At 34.5% G+C, this 23489-nt stretch overlaps 1 protein-coding gene, 1 long non-coding RNA gene and 1 pseudogene across 7 annotated transcripts in view; 2 read left to right on the plus strand and 1 right to left on the minus strand.

The window, feature by feature from the left end:
- Positions 1–4664: 4664 nt before the first annotated feature.
- On the plus strand, positions 4665–6337 carry LOC111383937 (homeobox-leucine zipper protein HAT5-like). 5 transcript variants are annotated; one of them, XM_023008134.1, is made up of 4 exons: positions 4701–5050; positions 5223–5274; positions 5376–5755; positions 5832–6335. In XM_023008134.1, the coding sequence occupies exons 3-4, from the start codon at positions 5387–5389 to the stop codon at positions 6219–6221; spliced, it is 759 nt and encodes a 252-aa protein (XP_022863902.1). In that variant the 5' UTR covers positions 4701–5050; positions 5223–5274; positions 5376–5386; the 3' UTR covers positions 6222–6335. The 5 variants fall into 5 exon arrangements, with proteins under 5 accessions (XP_022863897.1, XP_022863902.1, XP_022863898.1 ...); XM_023008130.1 differs by having other exon boundaries at positions 4942–5050; positions 5206–5294; positions 5832–6337; XM_023008132.1 differs by having other exon boundaries at positions 4942–5050; positions 5206–5274; positions 5832–6337.
- Positions 6338–16144: 9807 nt separating this feature from the next.
- On the minus strand, positions 16145–17036 carry LOC111383941 (annotated as a pseudogene).
- A 3809-nt stretch (positions 17037–20845) lies between these two features.
- Positions 20846–23489, plus strand: part of LOC111383938 — a 10020-nt gene continuing 7376 nt past the window's right edge. For both annotated transcript variants that reach the window (XR_002700825.1, XR_002700824.1), the window contains exon 1: positions 20846–23156. This is a non-coding gene — a long non-coding RNA (uncharacterized LOC111383938). The remainder of the gene's footprint in view (positions 23157–23489) is intronic.

A 23489-nucleotide genomic window follows, 5' to 3' on the forward strand; every position in this document is an offset into this window, starting at 1 on the left:
TAATGATTCCTATATCTTGATTAAGTCAAGTGGAGTAGGGCAGAATACTCTTTATAGGAGGTCACCTATGTAAGTGTGAAGTGGGGCCGCTTCAATGAGAATTATTAAAAGGCTTAAATTCTCAAAACACTTGCAGAACCAAGAAGGGTTCAAGGCCAAAATGAACCAAGTCATGAGAACAACGACGGAATAGGGAAGACATCTGTGTGAGTATTGTTGTCTTGGCTTACACCAAAGGCTGAATGGTTCAAGACATCACGTTCACCAATTAGCCGAGAAAGTCCGATAGTATTTCACTAAGGGAGGTTCAAAGCCAGAAGCTACCTTACCTGATGTAGTGTTTTTCCGCTTACTCTCTACAATGCATAATGCATCATCATTGCATTGCATGATACTTATGTACTCGAATTTTCATTCATGTGGGGGATTGTTGGAAATTGTGTTTATTAATAAACCAATTCAAAAATGAATGAGAAATTGTGGTTTTGGAATAGTGGCACCTGTTTGGAAGGTTGCATGGTTTGGCTCAAATCCTTTCATCACACCACTCCATTCTCTATATAAAGGACCCCTTGGATGACTTTGAGAGTACACCATTTGCATATTAAGCATTCATTCTTCTCAAAATTGCAATTCTCTTCTTCTTCATCTCTTTTCATATATTATATTCCTTGTAGAGGGGAAACTCCGTCGAAAGTTTGCCGGATTTGTGGTTTGAAGTGCTACTACCACAAATCGAATCCGTTGTATCTTGGGAGACAATTGCCGCCAACCGTGAGTACCGTAGCGGGGCAATATTGTCTTAAGGAGAGAGTGAATACACTTGCCTCGGATTTAATCTTCATTTTCTACTCCTTCTTATTTTAATTTTCTTATTTGGTTTTATGGTTTTGTACTACATTTCCATTTCATAAATTTGTGATTTAAAATGTACTCACAAACAACCATCTTTACCGCTCACAAATAAGCCCGGTTACCAACAGGTTCGAAACTCTATTATACTTTATTACTTGTTCTCGATCTCGTTCACTTGTGGAAAATCAAACGATCAGTGGATTAAAAAGAAGGTTCAAAAGACGACTTGGCATAGTGAGGTTAAGATTATTGCTCTTGTTAGCACCGTTTACCACTTATGGACTGCATGAAATAGAAAGGTTTTTTAGGATCTTAGATCATAGGTGGATAGCATTGTTAGACGGATTAAAATGCTCATATAAAAATTATGTTTTTTTATTTATTTATTATTTTTTATATCCGTATGTTTTGATTCACTTTGAGTCTATGGCATTAAGTCACTAGATCTTCTCGTTTGTACATCTTTTCTTTTGTTTGCTTGGGTATGCTTGATGTATTTGTTTACATACTTGACTTTTGCTTACCCGGATATGTCGGGTGTGCTTATAATTGTACTTCATCTTTGATTGTTCCGGCATGCATGATATACTTGTAAGTTTTTAGGAATAATTGCAGCAGAGGCCCCAAATCTTTTAAATACTAGCATACTTTTTTCAAACCTTTGATTTGTTACAACCGTCATCCATAACCTTTTCAAACGTTGCAGCTGAGACCCCAATGGATGGAAAACATCTAATTCAATGTCAGCAGACAAAAAAATTGAGTTTGACTACATTTTTTTAAATATTTTTATGAAGGGTAGAATATTAACTTTTTATTTATCAAATTAACTAATTACATTAATTAAATTAAAAAACAAAAAAAAAAAGATAGTAAATCTATAAACCCATATACAAGATCGTCTCTTTGGTGGAGTAGTAGCACTCCTCTGTCTACGACTCCTTCGTAGGCAGTGGCTCCTCATCTACAAGCCCGTCTCTTTGGTGGAGCAGTAGCACTCCTCCGTTGACGACTCCTCTACACGTGGCGGCTCTTCGTCTAGGAGCTTGTCTCTCCGGTGGAGCAACAACACTCCTCTGTCAACGACTCCGCAGGCGGCAACTCCTCATCTACAAGCCCAATTTTCCCTTCAATATTCTCCAAAGGACAGCAAATCAAAGGCATTTTTTCACCAGATTTCTCAAAAGTGCTCCCAACAATTTTCACTTTTTCGAGAAAATTACTTATCTTCACTCATTTATTACATGTTGAGCTCCAACATTTTCGAATGCCATGGATTCAACATCGTGGACAAAGTTTTGAGCTTCTGGCTTAATCGAGGATTAAGTTCCCAGAAAATTGTCTTGATAAGGCGTCGTTGGCCCTCGAAATTCACAATCACATGTGCACTGGCTGTGCCTTGTCCATCTTTGGGCATCAGATTCTTGGTCAATTTAACTCAGGGAGGAATGTCAAATTCAATTTGAGAATTCATTTTGTAGAAATTGATTTGGAAAAATCCGATTTGAGAAATAAATTTTTGAAGAAGAAAGTGATTTTGGTGTTGGGTGACTGGAGAGTAAAGGGTGAAGGGAGAGGAGGTGGTGGTGATGACAGTTGTGGCGATTTTGGTTAGTGTGGGCTGGGTAAGTTGGAAAAAAGGTGGGAGAAAGAAGATATAGTTTTTATTTTTCCTTTTTTCTTTTTTTTCGATTTTTATATTAATTAATGTAATTATTTTATTTGGTAAATAGAAAGTTACTATTTTGCCCTTCATAAAAATATTGAAAAATGAGATCAGACTCAATTTTTTGGTCAACTAACGGTGAATTGGATATTTTCCATCCATCAGAACCTTAGCTGCAACGTTTGAAAAGATTAGGAGTGACGGTTGCAACAAATTAAATGTTTGAAAAAAGTTTGCTAGTATTTGAAAAGTTTGAAACCTCTGTTACAATTATCTCTAATTTTTTATCAATATATTACACATTTATCGATTAAAAAAAAAAAAAAAAGCATGACTCTGAAACGTGAGGATTGGGGATAGTGAGTCATCAAAGTCTCCCTTAATTCCAGAGCTTCCTATTGATAGGGATTGATTGGACATATTGCATTTTTTTCTTTCTCCCCCGTCCTTGTCCTTATCCTCATCCTCTTTCCCCTCTCCATTTTCTTCTCTCACCTCAATTTACCCCCGTCAGTACTTGACCTCGTTTTATCAAATTTGGTGTTCGCAACCTTTATCCTTTTTTTTTTTTCCCTTAAAGACGATTTTAATTGATGGTCTTCGTTCAAAATTGCTGTTATAAAGTATTAAAATTTCTTTGTGAAAGATTAAGCTCATTTGATGGTGTTATTTGAAAAAATTAATATTTGCAGCAGTAATTTTTAAATCAGGTTTAAAAGGTTAAAAAAAAAAATTCGTGCTTAACGTGAATAATATTTTATTGTGTGAATCTATGATTGTTAATGAGTAAGTAGAAAAATAATTTTCAAATAATGGTTGTCAAATAGAGACTAAGTCATGTTAACCTCCACTTTCTTTTTTTCTTTTTTCTTTTTTTAAATTTCAATTTTAATGTAATCCATTATTTTTATCAACTTTTTAATTATATATTTTATAAACTTTTGTCAAAATATTTTAAAAATATAATTTTTAACTAAACGAAACAAAGGTTAAATATAAGAATGATAAAAAATAAATTTTGGCGACTAGACCGAAATAAAGGTAAATTGTTATTATTTTTATTCATTTTGAATAAGAATAAGAGCATGTTTTGCGAAGCTTAAACCATTTTTTTTTTTTTTAAACTTGTCAAACATAAATTTGATTCATATATTTTTTTAGACATATTTCTTACTACACAAACTTCCAATAGTCATTACATAAAAACTATTTTTTCTATATACTCGTTTTCAACCCCTGTTTGTTTTCCATTCTTCATCCATTAAAATGAAAAATATGATCGTTATCCATCATATCAAGTCATCAAATTTAAATTTCTATTTTTTGTATGGGGCCAATAACAGCTATATTTTTAATTCTCACTTTTATAAAAATGTGAAACAAACGTCCCCTCAATAATGAATTCATATAATAAAATATTCTGTACGTAAATAAAAAAAAATTCTTACTTTTTAACTACACAATCTCCTAAAAATCACTATTTCAAATATTATTTTTCTCAAATAATGATCATAAACCGGTGGCTTATAATCTCAAGTTTTGTCTAACAAACTCTACTTATACTATAAACAAGGTTATATAGCAATTGTTCCCCCATGGCACATTCAAGTTGGCGGAACAATCACATTGGGGGCTCTGGAACCAAGCGTGGGGAGTTCGATTCCTGGTGGGAACCTTTGATCCAATAAAGGAGGAATTATTGGTGGATTAATCACCATGGAGGAGGCTTCCTTTGGGGAAGGAGTAAAAGTCATGTGAGGACCTGGGAACCAACAAGGGCACATCCTGCGATTTACCTCCCTGGGCAGTTGAGGGGCCGGAGGTTCAGGGACGAGGATATAGTCTGGCACAAACTGGGACACCTCGTTAAAAAAAAAAAAAAAAAGGTTATATAGCAACTGTTTGATCTACATTCTTTGAAAAAAATACGTTCTTAAACAGTGTTTTGACATTATTTTAACTACATATTTTTTAATAAAATAATATTACACCCAATTTTAAAATTTTTCTTTATTTTTTAACCACATATTTTTCATCAATACATTATTCAAAAATTTATTCTTATAAAAGGATGGCCCTCAAACAAGGGCATAATAGTAACTTCAGAATGTGTTACAGTCCAACAAGAAAAAATTCCACTGCACCCATGGAAGAATACATTCACCTGTCTCTCTCTCTCTCTCTAAAATTCATCAGTTTCTCCCTCTGCTCATCTTCTGCTGAGTGATGGGTGTGAACCCTCGTTGCTCCAACGTTTCCCATATCAACATTATGCTCATAATCACTTTTTTTTCGTCATAAGCCATAAATTTTCACTTTTTTGCAACTCATTCTTTCTTTTCGCAAAAAGTATGTTACTACTTTAACTTCCCTCAAAACCATCTTTTTAGAAAGTAGAAGCTATGGAGGATCCCAGGGTTTGTGATGGTTCAAACATGAATAATGTTTTATGCAAAAATGAAAGGCTTCTTTGCTCTTCCGAAGTACTTGATTCTCTCTGGATTACCAATTCTTCCTCTTCTTTTCATGGTAATGACTTTTTTTCTTTGACAATTCTGAATTTACTACTTTGTTTGAAAGAGATTTTTTAGAATGGGATCAAATTTTTGTTGAGGGTTTTGTTTAAATTGTTTGCAACATCAGGTTTTACACCGTTTATGTAGTATTTTGTTAATAATTTGTAGTGATTATGTGATTCAAGGCTTTTGATAGACTTTTCGGAATTGAAGATCAACATTATTATAAGGCCAACTGTAAAGTTTTGAACACAGAGGTCAATTCTTTCTGATAATGTATGAATTTGGGCAGTTAAAGTTAAAAATTGAAAATTTTCCATGGTTGCTCTGTTTTTTAGGATCTACATCCATGGTTAACTTTGAAAATGTTCAAGGAGTTGAAAATACGGAGAGGTCATTTTTCCCAGAGATTGATAAACAAGAAAATGGCGATGACGATTATCAATCGGAGAAGAAAAGGCGTCTCATGCCCGATCAAGTTCAGTTTCTTGAGAAAAGTTTTGAGGTTGAAAATAAGCTTGAACCAGAGAGAAAGCTCCGGCTTGCTAAAGAACTTGGATTACAGCCTAGGCAAGTTGCAATTTGGTTCCAAAACCGACGAGCCCGGTACAAAACGAAGCACTTGGAGAAAGAGTATGATTCATTGAAACAAAGCTTTGATAAACTTAAGGCAGATTATGACAGCCATTTCAAAGAGAATGAGAAATTGAAAGATGAGGTAAATTTTTTACTTGGTTACAGAATTCAATTCAGTTCACCCTTTAGTTGGAACTAAATATTTCATTTTCGAATAGGTTCGTTTGCTCTCGGAGAAGTTACTTTCGAGGGATAAAGGAAAGCGAAAACCCGAGCCATTGGACAATGCAAAACCAAAGAAGCCAAATTTAAGCCGGGCCTGTCCAATTATACCAGTGGGGTTCTCTAAGCAGGAAGATGCTAGTTCTGCTAAAAGTGATGTTTCTGACTCGGACAACCATTCGATGTTGGTCGAACTGGCCGATTCTTCGCAGGTTTTCGAGCAAGACCCGTCTGATTTTTCTCAAGATGAAGATGACAGTTTAAGCAGAAGCCTTCTTCTGCCATTCCCAAAAGTTGAAGCTGAATGTTATGGTGATCTACAGCCAAATTCATGCAATCTGGGATTCCCTGTTGAAGCTCAAGGCACATGGCTCTGGCCTTATTGAGAGTTCATAATTGGCACAATTATGTCTTTTTGGCTACAATTTAATCTTATGTTATGCAGTAATCTCTTGTGAATAAGATTAGAATGAATAATTAGACTCTTAGCTTCGTTCTTTGATGTTAAGTCTGCTATTTGTTTGCTCAAAAAATACGATGAACTTGTATTGAGCCAATCTTCTGTACACCAGAGATAAAGCTCGCCTTGGGGTCATTTTGAAGCAAAACTGCCCTGCTCTCTGTCCCGGCATGTGGCTCCTTGGAGCGCCCCTCCAATGCACGACGCCCCTGTTTTCAACCCTGTCCTCAAGCGGGGACGGGAGCTTTATTCCAAAAACAATGATGTTATAGAGTGTTGGGGAGCTGTAATTTTTAACCAAATTAAGTGAAATTACCAATGTGCCCTCCACATAAAATTCATCTCCTTTAAAACGTGGCAATTTTGATAATTTGGTAATATGTGCAGTCAATAATTACTGCAAAAGTGGACCTCACCTACGTGTGAAACGGTGAAAAAAATGTACGACACAGTAATTTTCACTTTTAATTTCAAGCATAACTTCACATGAATACACTCACTGAGGTCGTAATCAGATTCTCTGTCACATTTGAACAAACAATACAAGTAGTCGCTTTCAAGTTACATTTGTAGATAGATGAAAAGTGCACGCGTCTCACAAGTTTGTGACTGCAAATTTGGAAGTTGGACTCCCTAAACTCTTACTGTACCGAATTTGATACTTCCAGAAGGGAAAACTGAAACCAACCCAAGAAACATAAAAAATTGATTCAGGGCATATTTGCAAATTTTCTTCTAGAAGAGTTTTCGAGACAGGTATATTAGGCTAGCTTTTTTTAAACTCATGCTCGTATCTTTGATTGTTCAGTATGAAAAATGTTGTACATTACTTATTAAAATTTGAAAAATATTATACATTACTCATTGAACTTTAAAAAATATTGTACATTACTCATTGTAAATTCGATATTTTTCAAAATTCAATAATTATGCTAGTGAGTAACGTACGACATATTCCAAAGTTCAGTGGTCAAAACCCTACATTTTAAATTTTAGTGAGTAATCTAAGACATGAACTTAAGTTCAATAAGTAATCGAAGACATTGATCTAAGTTTAATGATCAAAATTTGACATTTTAAATTTTAGTGATCAATTAAAGATATAGACCAATTTTCAGTGACCATTGGATCAATTAACTCTGTATTTTGAAGTGCAGCCAAACCGATCCTCAATTTTCTTTATTTTCCATCCATCTTTCCATGCCAGGACCATTAAAAAAATGCCAATTAAAAAGAGAGGTGATGACTGATAACACAGTTTTGAATCTCTAACCAATAGGAGACAGAGAAATGGCCTTTAAAGTCAATTGTTTGAAAGGGTTACTTCAATTTTCTTATAAAGGCAGTGACTTTTTTTATTTTTTATTTTTATTCTGAGAAGATATGATTTTTTTAATCTTAGATGCTGACATTTTGTCATCCAAAAATAAAAAATTGCAGGATTATGGACTGTACCAATTTTTAAAATTGTTTGTGAGAATCAAGATCTGGCATGAATATCTTCTTGCTGATGAAATGGTGTTACATTGCTTAAATTATAATGGTCTAATTAATTATTTTAATCTTTGATTATGTTATTTTTGAATACATTACCTTTGTAGGTAGCTATAAGTGATAAAAGTAGGCTCCAAGACTGAAGTTAAAAATAAATTTATTAAATATATGAATTGATAAAATTGTGAGTTTCATAAAATATGTAATTAACACTAATTGTTAATTTCAACTTAAACGTTTATCAATTTTTTAAGTTATACCAAACATGGACTTAGTCACCCCACAAAAAAAGAAGGAAAAATGAAACAAAAAAGAAAATTCTCACATATCATAGTCCATATAGGGCAATCCATTAAAATTAGTCGTTAATTTCAACTTAAATGTTTATCAAAATTTTAAGTTACACCAAACTAGGACTAAGTCACCCCGAAAAAAAAATAAAAAATAATAAAATCATAGTCCATATAGGGCAAGCCAAGAGGTTGACAAGTCACATTTGGGTAGTTCTAATATAAATGATGAAAATGTGCAGAAACCCATGGAAGGAGACTCTTCTACTACACAGTTCAGCAACATTGAATTGTCCCTTTCCAAAATTTAAATGCATGCATATGTACATTTCATTGGTTCTTATAAATTATTCAGATTTTGATCCATTACTTAGTTTTGGATTTTTTTAGTAAAAAAACAATAAATAATTAAGAATAAACGTACAAATTTAGCTTGAAACATTCGTTACGATAAGTACATTTCATTGGTTAAATTATAATTCATTTAGTTTTGGATGATTTTGGATAAAAACACTAATAATTTAAAATAAACGCGCAAGTTTGACTTGAAACATTCATTACGTTAAAAATATTAATCACCTATTTATCTGTTGTTTCCATTTGAACATGATTGATCAATGTGCAATGTTTAATATTTTCGTTGTTGATAGAGTTCAAATGATCTTGATAAATTATAAATATAAATAATATTTCACTAAATGAAAGTAATGCTACAAGTAGACAAAAAATATATTTAATCATTATGAATGAAAAATTCGGTAATTAATTTTATTGTCAGTAAGAAATAAAAACTTTTAGTATTTAATTTTTATCATCTTATTTGATGCATCTTGAATCACTAGTAAATATCTTGTACCATAAATGTGGTTGCTAACAAACTAGAAGTCTTCTTCAAATTAACATATTTGAGATCAAGGAGAGGGATGTTTGTGCTATTTTTAAAAGGTACGGGAGGTTTTCAACAGTTACGCTAATAGTTAGGGATGTGTGTGTGTGTATTGAATATATTTTTGGATTTTGATATTTGTAAACCGAGCTATACAGCTCGATCAGCCCCCCATTATAAGGGGGGTTGTACACTGAGCAAAACCCCCCTTTTGCTATGTTTATTGGTACCACCCAACTCTTCTGAAAATTCATGTACTTTTAAGATCACACATCAATTGTCTTGCCTTGTCTAATTATGTATCAAATATGCCACAATTTTGAATTATTAGATTTTGATCAACACAAATAAGCTATAATCACGTCAATTTTCTTGTTAATCTCAACAAAAATTTCTCAACGATTTTGAAGAACTCGTTAATAATAATCTTCGTAAACTACAATTTAATCCGAATAAAAATTTCTTACCTCTTTTGAAGAACTCTTTAAAGGGAAGAAATAACTTAACATTCTTTTATATTATTTTTTTGTGTATTTCAATTTTTCAGTTAATATGAATTCAGATGAAATTCTGACCATATATTAAAAAAGAAGAATCGATCATTAAAATATATACTAAACTATTAATATAATTAAGAAAGCTCATCGCAATTTTTTTTTTGGAATTTTCGTTCCTCTATGCCCCTGTTTGGTCTCATTTTTCGAAATGAAAATGGGTAAAATAATTTATTTTTTTTAAAAAAATGATTTGTTGAAAAAGAAAGAAAAATTTTCGATAAACTTGTAATATTATTTTATGAAAAAATGTGATTGAATAAATTGATATTTAATTATTACAATTTACAATTTACAACTCAATAAATTGATATTTAATTATTACAATTTACAACTCAGTAAATTGATATTTAATTTATAAAAACCCAAATGGTGTATTAGGGAAACAATTTGATTTCCCCACATCGCAACCTGCATATGGAGGCTTCATATCCACCGTCCACGTAGCCAATAGCAAGTCTTCGTCAAAAAATGACATCATACCCTATTGAAGCGTACACCACGGAACCTCTGAAGCCCATGGGTCCACATGATAGTGACCGGCCCAGCAACGTGCCGGCTCACTAAGGTGAATGGGTCAAGAAGCGCTGGGGCCCACTTCTCACTTTCACTTGTATTCAGACAAGAATGTAGATGGGAAAATGTCTTGTAGTTATTATTGGGCCCAGTGTTCGGGGCTTAGTCATTGTGATTAGGATTGGGCCTTTGTTTGCCACTTGACACAATTGTTTTCTCTCGTAATTTAGCCCTGGTTTAATAACCATTAATTTCAAATTCTTTTTTCTACGTGCGCATTTTCAACCATATATTTAAATAATAAAATATTATATACGCCCCCCTGTGCATATCCCAATGGTGCAAAGGACAGGAGTGAGGTAGTCTCAACCTTGTTGAGAGCCGCAGTGTAAGAGTTCGATTCCTGAGATATAGAATTGGACTATTTGTGATCACCAGTGTGCTCAGGCAAGCTCTTGTTTCCTGGCCTGTTTGTACACATTCCTTGATTTACCTCTCTCAGGATGATCCAGGGGAGGAGCGATGGGGGCTCGCAAGGTTGGGGCTCAACATTTTTTTAATAAAATATTATATATGTAAATCCAATTTTTTTTCTACTTTTTAACCACACATTCTCGTAAAAATCACTATTCTAAACTCTGTTTTCCCAAAACAATGGTTGTCAAGTAGGGATTAAAATCAAATTTTTAGTAATTTTTTTTATAAAAGTTGATAAAACGTGCGATTAAAAGTTGAGAATCTCATAAAATGTATAGTTAAAATTAATTGTTGACTTTAACTTAAATTAAAATTTAGACTTTTAATTTCACCAAACAAAGACTTAATGACAAAAATGTACGTAGGGTAATAGGTGGGTATTATATATCCTAGATTAGAAATAACCGTCGACACTAAATTTTTATTTAGAACAATACTTTTTTTTTTTTTTTTTTTTTTTTTTTTTTTTTTTTTTAAACATTTTTTTTTTTTTTTTTTTTTTTACAATTTTTTTTTTTTTTTTTTTTTTTACAATTTTTTTTTTTTTTTTTTTTTTTACAACGATTCTTTATTGTTGATATATTTCGAATTGGGTGTAAAAGTAGTTTGTGTAATTTCTTGACTATTCAGTCTTTAGGAAGTTAACTCTCGATTGTTCCGCAAGAGTCGTTATAGCTGCCCACCTAATCCTTAGGTTATGTTTGATAGGAACTTTAAAAAGTCAAAAATTGATTTTAAGATTAATAAGATGTTTTTGACTTTTTATGAATATTTTTTAAAAATACTTTATGTGATTAGAAGAGTTTTCAAACAAATTAATTTAAAGTTTAGTGTTTTTTTTTTTTTTTTTGTGGGAAGCTCTATGTAGTGCAGAAGTTATCTCAATCAAGTCCATAGCCCCCCACCCTTTTCCTCAGTTATATAGCCTCTATTTGTAGGATTAAAATCAAATTTTTAGTAAATTTTGATAGAAGTTGATGAAATATATGGTTGAAAAGTTCTGAATCCCCTATATTATGTGATTAAAATTAATTATTGATTTTAATTTGATTTTAATTAGAATTTTAATTTTAGAACTTGTTTGAGCCCCATTTTTAGATTAAAATGCATTTTGAAATACTAGATTGATGAAAAATGTGTGATATTTTATTTGAATTTACATGTAATATTATTTTATTGAAAAATGTATAATTTTAAAAAGAAAAAAAATATTATTTTTAAAATAATGGAGGATCAAACAAGCACTTTCACCAAACAAGGGCCTAATCGGTATATCTATACACTCTACGAGATTAAAAAAAAAAAAAAAATTACTTGTAATATTAAACACACAAAATTATCAAATTGATGAAATATATGAATTAATAAAAATTTTGAGTTTCATAAAACATGTAATTAAAACTAATTATTAATTTCAATTTAAACGTTTATCAATTTTTTAAGTTATACCAAACATGGACCAAGTCACTCCACCCAAAAAAATAAAAATAAAAATAAAAAATAAAAATAAAAAAAAACAAAGAAGAAGGAGGGGGAAAAATGGAAAAGTGAACTAAAATGAAAACTATCACATATCATAGTCCATATAGGGCAAGCCATTAAAATTATTCATTAATTTCAACTTAAATGTTTATCAAAATTTTAAGTTACACCAAACCGGGAATTAGTCACCCCGAAAAAAAAAAAAAATTATAACAAATCATAGTCCATATAGGACAACATATAAACTAATCAATCAAAACCATGAAATCTTAAGAATTGTCTTCCCTTTTCTTAACACAAACCCCAGAAACAAGGGTAATTCGAAGGACCAAAAAACTTTCAAGCTAATAATTACTAAAATTTTTAATTTACAAAGAAAATAATTTTTCAAACTCAGTGGCAGCTCCTTCCTACTCTTTCCTCTTCTTCTACTTGTTAACATCTTCACGGCGGTTTTCTTCAAAAAATTCCGCTTTACTCAGTACCTCTTTGGAAATCCCAGATTTATAAAGGCTTTGAAGACCTAAAGATCTGCTCTTCCTTGGACTCTTAACACCTGCAGAATTTTCTATGCTATTTGCCATCAACAATCCCTCAATCCAATCACCCCAAGACAATTGTTGAGAAAAACTAGAGCTTGAAGATATTAAACAAAAGCTTTAGTAGCTGTTAAGTTTAATATTATTCATTGACTTAAAGAAGCTTTTATAGGCCATTACAAAACAGAAATAATAACAATTGTATCCACGATCATTTATCGTGAATATCTCTAAGGAAGAATAAATCAAAGAGAAACAATATCCTACAAACTAGGATTTATTTCAACAGAAAGTAACAAACATTTAAACGAGCAAATTAACTATTAAGACTTGGTCAACTGATAACCAAGTTTCCCAACAACTCCTCCCTTAAAACTGAACTGTAATCATACAGTCAGTTTAATCCTTGAACACTGCACAGACCAAGTTGCTTCTCATCTTCAAGAACAATTCTAGTTTCAAAGGTTTCGTCATGATGTTAGCCAACTGATCCTTTGAGCCACAATGCACCAATTCTACTATTCCATCATTAGCCAAGTCGCAAAGAAAGTGAAATCGAACATCGATATGCTTACTCTTACCATGCATAACAGGATTCTTCCAGAGTTTGATAGCTGAGTTATTATCACAAAATATAATGCACTTACATTGCTTAAGACCAAGTTTCCCGAGAACTCGCTGCATCCACACACTTTGACAAGCGCACACAGCAGCAGCAACAATGAACTTTGCTTCAGTGGTGGAAAGTGACACAACTGGTTGTCCTTTGGAACTCCATGCTACAGCTGCTGAACTCATTTTAAAAACATACCTTGAAGTGCTTTTGCGGCCATCAAGATCACCTGCGTAGTCACTATCTGAATAAGCAAGCAAGCTCTCTTCTCTCTCCTTTTTGTAGAGTATTCCCAACTCAGTTGTTCCCTTTAAGTATCGAAAAACTCTCTTTACTGCTTGTTGATGCAATACAGTAGGTGCCTCCATGAAACGAGCTATCAAACTCACTACGTACATAAGATCAGGCCTTATGACAGTCAAGTGCATGAGACTGCCCACCATTTGCTTGTAAGTAGTGGAATCAATTTTTGTCCCTCCTTCATCTTTAGCAAGTCTACTTCCAGGAACAATAGGATTTTTTACAGGTTTACATTGATCCATCCCGAATCTCTCTAGTATCTCATTTGCATACTTCTTTTGACTTATGAAAATCCCAGCTGAGCTTTGCACCACTTCTATTCCAAGAAAATACTTCATGCAACCAAGATCTGACATGTCAAACTCTTTTGTCATTGAATTTTTGAACTTTTCGAACATTTGCTCATTATTTCCTGTGAAGATGAGATCATCAACATACAAGCTTACAATAATCATACCTCCATCTTCATTCTTCTTTGTAAAAAGTGTGTGATCACTCATGCATCTCTCAAACCCCTCATTGATGAAGTATGATTCAATTCTACTGAACCAAGTTCTAGGGGCTTGTTTAAGTCCATAGAGTGCTTTCCTCAACTTGTACACTTTGCTTTCTTCACCCTTCACGTCATAACCTTGTGGCTGTTCCACAAATACTTCCTCACTGATCTCACCATGCAAAAATGTACTTTTGACGTCAAGTTGGAATACTTTCCAACCTTGATTAGTTGCAAGTGAAATTATAAGTCGAATGGTGTCCCAACGAGCTACATGAGCATATACCTCAGTGTAGTCAATGTCGGCTTTCTGCGTATATCCTTTTGCTACGAGCCGAGCTTTGCATTTATCTACTTCTCCCTTCTCATTCAACTTAGTCTTAAAACCCCATTCAACACCTACCTTTTTTGCTCCTCTAGGCAATTCAGTTAGTTCCCATGTGTCGTTCTTCTCAATAGCTTGAATTTCTTGGTCCATAGCTTCTCTCCAAGTTGGACTTTTTGCAGCCTCTTCAAAAGTTGTTGGGTCATTTGCTGCGAACATAGCAAGTTTCTGCATTTCCATAGCAAGTTGCTGTACTTCATCTTCTTCCTCGGACAAACCTTCACCACTTACATAATCCCACATCCATATTGGTTCATTTCTTCTCCTCCCTTGAACTGAACTTGTCACATTAGTTGGTGTAGGTAGGTCTGAATTGTTGCTTCCATTCTCTTCTTCTTCTTCTCTTTCTTTTTCTTCATCTTCCCATTTAAAATTGCTGCAGTGAGCTTCTTCGCTAGTTTTTTCCTAGTTCCATTTTTCTTCCTCTTCGAAAACCACATCTCGACTTATGACAATCTTCTTGGAGATCGGATCATACATTCGAAAAGCTTTAGATTCTTCGCTGACCCCCAGAAACACACATCTGAAGCTTTTATCATCAATTTTTTTTTTTTTACCTCAGGTATATGAACATGCCCTATACACCCAAATATTTTGAAGTATTCCACTAAAGGCTTAATTCCGTTCCGTGCTTCTTCTAGCGTTCTATCTTTCATTGCTGATGTAGGACATCTGTTGAGAACATGTACTGCCCAATTTACAGCTTCTGGCCAAAATTCCTTGGGAACTTCTTTGTCAGTCAGCATGCACCGCACCATATTCATAAGAGTTCGATTCTTTCTCTCTGCAACTCCGTTTTGTTGCGGAGAGAAGGCTGCAGTGAGTTGTCTTCTATCCCATTTGAACTGCAATATATGTTAAACTCCGTTGAGGTGAACTTCACACCTCAGTCAGTGTGTAAGCAGCATATATTATTCCCTATTTCTTTCTCTACCATGCTTTTAAAATTTTTGAACATAGTGAGCGCTTCTGACTTAGCATGCAAAAAATAAGTCCACATCTTACGACTATAATCATCTAAGAAAGTGATTATATACCTCTTGCGACTATTCGATTCAGGAGTAATTGGACCACAAATGTCTGAATGCACAAGCTGCAATGATTGAGAGGCTCTCCACAGGCTTTTCTTGGGAAATGGATCACAATACTGCTTACCGATAACACAATTGGTGCATAACTTGGGAGAAGCTTTAAGAATTGGCAAACCCTTCACCAGCTTTCTATATGCCAACGTTCTCAGCCCTTTCATGTCCAAGTGTCCAAGCCTCCGATGCCATAAATGCGCTGCCGTGTCCTCAGATGTCATTTGAAAGCAAGCTTGTCCTGAAGTGTCAGTAGGTACAGAAGCAAGCAATACAAACATTCTATTTGCTGACATGTTAGTTTGCACAATTAACCCTCTCATTGGATGATAAATCTTACAAACACCATATTGAATCGAAATAGCCAGACCCTTTTCTTGAAGCTGTCTAATGCTAATCAAATTACTTTTGAGTTTAGGAATGTAATATACCTCAGTAATAACTTGAGTTGTCTCATGAATTTGTATTCTGATGTTCCCATTTCCCTTGACATCCATTTTGGAATTGTTGCCTAGCTTTACCATTTCCCTGAAGGACTCATCAAGCTCAATAAACCACTTCTTATCTCTAGTCATATGATTGCTGCATCCAGAGTCCAAGAACCACATTTCTTCTTTCACCAAATTATCCATCTCGACATGGGAGCAGCATTTCTTCATCCAACTCAGCATAGTTGACATTCTTGTCCCAGTTAGGACACTCATACTGAAAGTGTCCTAGCTTGTGGCACTTAAAGCATTAAAGAAAGTGTCTTCCTCGTCCTCTTCCTCTACCTCTAGGATTTCCACGACCTCTTCCTCCAAGCATTTCACCACCTGTGACTTTCAAAGCTTATTCTTCACCGTTATTCTTTCAGAACTTCTGCTCATGAACAAGTAATGAGCTCTGCAACTCATTCACAGAATGTTGATCAATATCTTTTGACTCCTCTATGGAACAAACAATATAATTGAACTTCTCAATCAGAGTGCGTAAGATTTTCTCGACAATTTTTATATCTGGCATATTTTCTCCAGCATTTCGCATGTCATTGGCCACCAACATCACCCTTCAGAAGTACTCGTTGACTGAGTCACCCATCTTCATCTCCAGAATCTCAAAATCTCTGTGAAGTGTTTGGAGTTGAGCTCGCCGAACTCTAACATTCCCTTGATATTTTATCTTCATGGAGTCCCATAATTGTTTTGATGTGTCCTTCTGAATGATGGTTTTCAGAATTGATTTGTCAATTGACTGAAATAGATAGTTTTTGGCCTTCAAGTCTTTCAACTTTAGTTCGTCTAACGTTTTCATTTCTGCAGCTGTCAATATTTCTGCCCGAGTTGGTTCAGTGTAACCAGTTTCGATGAGAGTCCAATATTCTTTTGATCTCAAAAGGTTCTCCATTAACATGCTCCAATGATCGTAGTCTCCATCAAACTTTGGAATGCTTGGTTAGGCAAAGTTGCTTGTTTCTACCATCTCACAATCACTCTTTTCCTCACAGTGTTTCACTCACACCCACTCTCTAAATCATGCCCTTTAAGGGCTCTGATACCACTGTTGAGAAAAACTAGAGCTTGAAGATAGTAAACAAAAGCTTTAGTAGCTGTTAAGCTTAATATTATTCATTGACTTAAAGAGGCTTTTATAGGCCATTACAAAACAAAAATAATAACAACTGCATCCACGATCATTTATCGTGACTATCTCTAAAGAAGAATAAATCAAAGAGAAACAATATCCTACAAACTAGGATTTATTTCAGCAGAAAGTAACAAACATTTAAACCAGCAAATTAACTATTAAGACTTGGTCAACTGATAACCAAGTTTCCCAACAACAGTAGCCTCAAATTTGATCTTCCATCCTATCTGACCTCACAGGCCACATAAAAAAATCAATAATCAACCAAACATATAGCCAAATTTCAATATCCAAACTAAGATAACCACAAAACTAAAGAATTTCAACTGATTCCACCAAAAATATCAAATGACACTAAATAAAACTAAAAAAATCACACAAAAACATAACTGACACATATAAATACTATTCGAATAATACAGCTATTCTCTTACCCGTCTTGGAAATTAATGAGACAACGAAGATGAAGCAGTGAAGATCCAGCATACGATAGAGATTTGATAAAGCGAGGAGGATAATAATTTTCTTTTGAAACCTTAATTTTGATTTAAGAAATTGAGATTTTTTTTCTTTTTTAAAAATTTGATATTTTTTAAGAGAAAGAGAGCGCGCACTAGGGTTTGTTTTCCTAAGAGGCACGGGAGAGTCGAGGGTTCATTAGAATTCCAAGGCGAGAAAGATGAGAAAATACGTTAAAAATAGTTATATAGCGTGTGTATCTTCGACTGTTAGATTTAAATGTTACAGCAAGGATTGGATGCGTGGACCCTAACAGCAAGAACTATAAAGATTTGGAAAAAGCTCCTTGTACATTATTTGTTGACAGTGAGGTTGATAGTGTTTCGAAATTCATGACATGGCAGACGAGAAAACTTAATGAAAATGGAAAATTGGGGATTTAGTAGACCCGGCCCACATTTTCCCCATTTTTGACACATTGAACTCTACATCCACAATGTCATAATCCTCCTCCCGCACCCGAAATCCATCCCATACAATTGACGTGATGAAATCGATCGACAGCGTCGTTGCATACCAAATTTTGTGACTGGAAGTGAATTCAATCCAAGTTCGTCATCTTCACACCCACATTGCACATATTACACTGAATAATTCATGCAATTTATTTTGAACCGAGATACAGTCAACATTTTGCATCACTGACTGCACAACAAATCTGTGAATTGCAAATCCATATACAATCTCAAAGAAATTAGGGACAAATTTTCAATTGCAACATCCATATAGAAGCTCGGGTAAGAGGGGGGGGACAATTTTTCATTTGTAGTTGGAGTCCAAGTATATGAAAACTTCAATCCCTAATTTTGACATCCATATGCAAGATCAAAGAAATTGGGGACAATTTTCATTTGCAGTTCAACTCCTCGTATATGAAAAATTCATTCCCTAAATTCGAAATCCATCTACAAGCTGAAACAAATTGGGGACGATTTTTCTTTTGCATTTTAAGTCCAAACATATGAGAAATGCAATCCCTAAATTCGAAATCAAAATTATGTTGCGTGATTTCATCTTACTCGATGAAAGGTTGAAAGGAGTTACACGATGAGGGACAAACGTCAGGAAGTGGAGAATGGAAAGCGGTTGTCGATATGGCAGTGACCGGCGAAAATAGCGACGGGTTTGGTAGAGGTTCCAACGCCTGCTTCATTAAAAGAATAAAGATTGGGTGGCGATCTCGTGTTCTCTCTCCGCCTATGGTAAAGACGACTTCGCCAGAAGTGGCGACCAATTCGATGAAGGGGATTCTAGTGGTTTGGTCGTGTGTGGCGCTCTGCTTTCTCCCAAATGACGAGTCCGATTTTTGGAGGAAATAAACGTGTTTTCACCGTTTTTATTTTTTAAACATTTTCCAGTTAGGACTGTGAACCTAACTATCATCCAAAATGTACAAGTAGCAAGAATGTTGTTCCCTTTAAATATCAATACACATGTAAAGGTACCACACATAAGGATGGCAAAAAAAATCTGTCATACCCGATGCTCGCGAGGCTGTCCGGGGTAGGTATGGGTAATAGGGGCCCTGCCTTGTTTAATTTATTTTTTTTTAAGAATTTAATACTTTATTATTGTCCACTTTAATAAATGGGGGGGAATAAAATAAATTATCAAAAAAAATAAAAATTAAATGGGTATTTAAACGAGACAAACTCCCCGCTTTGCCTTAAATGGGTAACGGGGCAGGAAAATGCCCGGCAGGACAGCCCGTTGCCATCCCTAGCTACACATTCTCTAAACTTTTAATTAAATCTCTACTTGTTTATTTTTCCACCGTCAATCCGCTTTAAAAAAAAAAAAAAAAAAAGGTTGAGCCCCAATCTTGAGAGCCCCGCCCCGCCTTTAGAGCTTTGTGAGAGAGGTAAATCGCGGGATGTGTTCCAACAGGCCAAAGAACAAGAGCTGCCTGTACACTGCGTCAATCCACTAAAACTTATATCAACAATTGATATAACAAGCAGTGTACCAATGGTCATCAACCCTTAGTCTTGATTAAGGGGGCTTATACCCAATAGGTTTTGTCCGAGTGAGGCATTTAAAGAGGTATCATTGGATTTGTTGCAGCAAGCTTTAGGGATTTTAGGTGAACAATACTATCATACTAGATTTTTAAAATATTTTGAAACCATTTCAGATTGACAACATAGTTGTTTGACATATAATTATCTTATTTTTTCCAGAATTAGATAATAAATTAATGAAATGTAGAAAATATTTGAAATGTCAATTTTTCATTGACTTTTAGACACGCGTATCTTGAATACAAAATAAGGATTCACTTTGAAGAAACATCAATGTTGTTCTCGCAAAAGGACCGAGCAATGGGAGCATAATGATTAACATAGGGGATGATCGAACACACACGTTTCGAAGGTCGGAGATTATTTAATTCACGTGGGACCCACGCACTCTGTGAGGGTTGGTTACCAAAATGTCAAATATTTTCGAGTAAAGTGGCATTTTCCCTCCAAAAAACATAGCACTACGATAAAACAAATTTACTTCGAATAAATTAGTTTCAACAATTTAAAGAAATACAGAGGAGCAAAGTCATATTTACCCAAACCTTAGGTGGCAACAGTGCAAATACCCTAATCAAAAGTGGGACTTGAAACATTATCGTACAAAGACTAGCCCGTGTTTGATCCTCATTACATTCAATTACATAACATTTCATTTTTCTCTTTCCTATTTTCAACCACACAGTCTCCAATAAAATAATATTACACGTAAATCGAAAACTTTTCCTTTTTTTCAATCACTCATTTTTAAAAAAAAAATAATATTCCCCCCATTTTCAAGTAATGGGAGTCAAACGAGGGCTAACCACTCTTAGCCAGCCGCAAATGGTTTTTCTGTCTAGGGTTTATCATTCTTTCTTCTTAACTCATGGTGGGAACGGAACAGAACAGAACAGTTCATATCCAATTCTTTCTAGTAACTTTTCAAATTCTCTACTTATTTTCGAAATTTTATTTTTCCTTTCAATTTTCGGACCTCCAAATGAAAAATTAAACAACCTATTTCAATTTTATTTTATTTATTTATTTATTATTATTTTTTCAATTCAATTGGTGTCTTTAGCTAATGTCATGCACTTCTATTCCTTTCAATCAATTTATTTATTAAGGGCCCGTTTGGTAGAGATTTTGAGAATTGATTTTGTGACCGTTAGAAGAAAAATGGGGTCCACATGTGAGAGAAAAAGTCAAAAATTACGGCTTGAATAGTAAAATAACGATCAAAAAATTAATTTTTTGGGACAAAAAATTCCCACCAAACGGGGCCTAAGTTTATTGGGTCAAAGGTCAATTCTTGAGTTTCTCAAGAATGAGTTTTTGCACAGTGTTCTCTATGAAAATCCCCATTAGGAAAAGAATGTGCCTTTAGTACCGGTTTACGAGCGTTTCCACTTCTTGTGCTGCTCAAGTGGAGGACTCTTCTTCTGACGAAGCTCGGCCCCGGAGAGGAGTTACAGTGAGCTGCAACAAAGAATGCAGATGCTTGCAGCCTCGGGCAGCATGGTGAAAGCTATTGCGATTTTAAATTTAATGAAATATGTTCCCGGAAAGCCGACTGTGTACGACTACAATTCAATGATTTATTGTTATTTCAACTCAGGGTATGTTAAGTTTGATGAGTTGTTTGAGGTATACATTGCGATGAAAAGATTTGGACCTAACCCAAATGCATCGACTTTTAATACGCTTTTGAGTGGGTTAATTTTGGTTGGGAGATTGAAAGATGGGATTTTGATTGCACAAGGAATGATGGAGAGTGGGTTTTTGCCTTCATATAATGTTTTATCAAAATTCTTTAAGAAATTTTTGAATCTAGGAAGTGTAGTGGAATCTCTTATAGTACTTGAAATCATGTTGGGGCTGGATTATATTCCTAGAAAACGTGATATGATTGCCTTGATTCATGGTCTTTGTAAAGGCGGAATGATTCAACAGGCATATTTTGTGTTATTGGCACTTTAGGGGAAGGGATGCTTTTGCAGTGCACATTTATATAATCCCATATTGTGGCTTTGTGTAAGTGTAAGGACAATAAAATTGCTGTAGCATTTCTTGGTTGGTTAAAAAAGAAGGTTTTATATGTAATGTTTACTTGTATACTGCACTTATTTATGGTTTCAGTAAAGACGGGTTGTGGGACATAGCTTTTCATTGTCTCTAAGAAATGGAAAATGAAGGTTGTAACCTAGTGTGATAACTTACACAATACTTGTTAAGTTTCTCTGTGATGATGGAAATGTTGATGATGCACTAGGCCTTTTGGAAAAGATGGATGAGAAAGGATGTGATCCCGACTTGGTTACATACAATATAATCCTCTGTGAACTTTGCCATCAAGGTAGGACAACTGAAATTGATTGTCTGTTCCACGTTATTGATAGAGGGGGTTTGTCACCTGATATGTATACCCATTCGGCTTTGGCTGGAGGCATGTTGAAAAGGGGAAAAATAGAAATTGCAAATAAGCTATGCTTGATATCATTTAAAGAGGTTGCTCTCTAGACGCTGTAGTTTACAATATATACTGGCATTCTCTGGCTTGTGATGGTAAATCTAGAGAAGCTTTGTCTATGATACAAAGTATGAGAGAGAAGGGTTTTAGACCAACCAATATAACATACAACATGATTCTGAAAGGATTATGTAACGAAATAAAAATTGATGAAGTTCTACAGTTCTTTGACTGCTTCGATTGGGCCACAGGAGGGCCTGACATGATTTCCATCAATAAAATTTTGTCCACTGCGTGTAAAGAGGGAAATTCTTCTATGATAAGGAGGATTTTGTACCGGATGGAGTATGAAGGAATTAAGCTTGATGTTATGAGCTCATCATCTCTTATTCAGTATTTCTGTAAAATTGGGGAAATCCCAGAATGCTTTAAGCTTTTGGATTCCATGGGTCGTCAACCTAATACTATGACCTTAAACGCTCTCATGAGTTGCCTTTGCAAACATCGATTGCTTGGTGTTGCAGGAAAAATGTTCAGCTATTTAAAAAGTATTGGAATTTCACCTAATACAACTACATATGATATTTTAATGCGTGCTTCCATATGAGAAGGCAACGATTTGCTGATAATTAAGCTCTTAAAAGACATGTATGGCCAGAAATTGAAGCCAGATGTTGACACCTGTGGTTGCTTCATTTGTAGCTTTTGTAAAGAAGGCAAGATATTACCTGCTCTCCAGCTTCGAGACCAATTATTTGCCAATGGAATTACTCTAACATTGTGATTTATGATACCATATTGGAGGCCATGTTTAGGAGAGGAAATTTTTGGGAAATCGTCTCATTATTGAAAATGATGGCAATGGATGGCTGTGAACCAAATGCATATTCTTTGGATATAATGGGACGAGCTATGAGAAAAGGTTGGATGAAAGGATTCCCTAGAGCAACAAAAGTTTTAAAGACCGTCATGGGTGGTAATTGGTAATGTGAGAATGAAAAATATCACAGAGATTCATGGATATTGATGAAGAAAATGGACCTTATTACAATTGCTTCATTGTGAAACTTCCAGGAGCTCTCGCTGAGATTATGATTTGTCTGGAAACTGAGCTCATTGCAGTCTGCAACAGGTACTAAATTTCTTAATAAAATGTATGGTTGGTATCACCATAATTGTGCTTCACAAGCATTTGCACATTCCCAGATTATTGCTGCTTGATTCTGAAGACTTGATAAAACTTAGAAGAGCCTTCATAAGTTTTTGGGTGAAATTGCAAATTTAGTCCCCAACTTTTGGCGAAAGTTGCATCTCATCCCCAACCAATTTTTCTTCTAGTTTTTTTGTCCCCCATCTTTGAGAAATTAGCAGATTAAGAACCTCTTCACAGTTTCATCTAAATCAAGTGTTAAGTTAGCTGACCTACACGTGACTTTTAATGAAGTGAAAATGGACCAACTACTAA

This window comes from Olea europaea, unplaced genomic scaffold, assembly GCF_002742605.1.
Source record: "Olea europaea var. sylvestris unplaced genomic scaffold, O_europaea_v1 scaffold2792, whole genome shotgun sequence".
In the NCBI taxonomy this organism is placed as follows: domain Eukaryota; kingdom Viridiplantae; phylum Streptophyta; class Magnoliopsida; order Lamiales; family Oleaceae; genus Olea; species Olea europaea.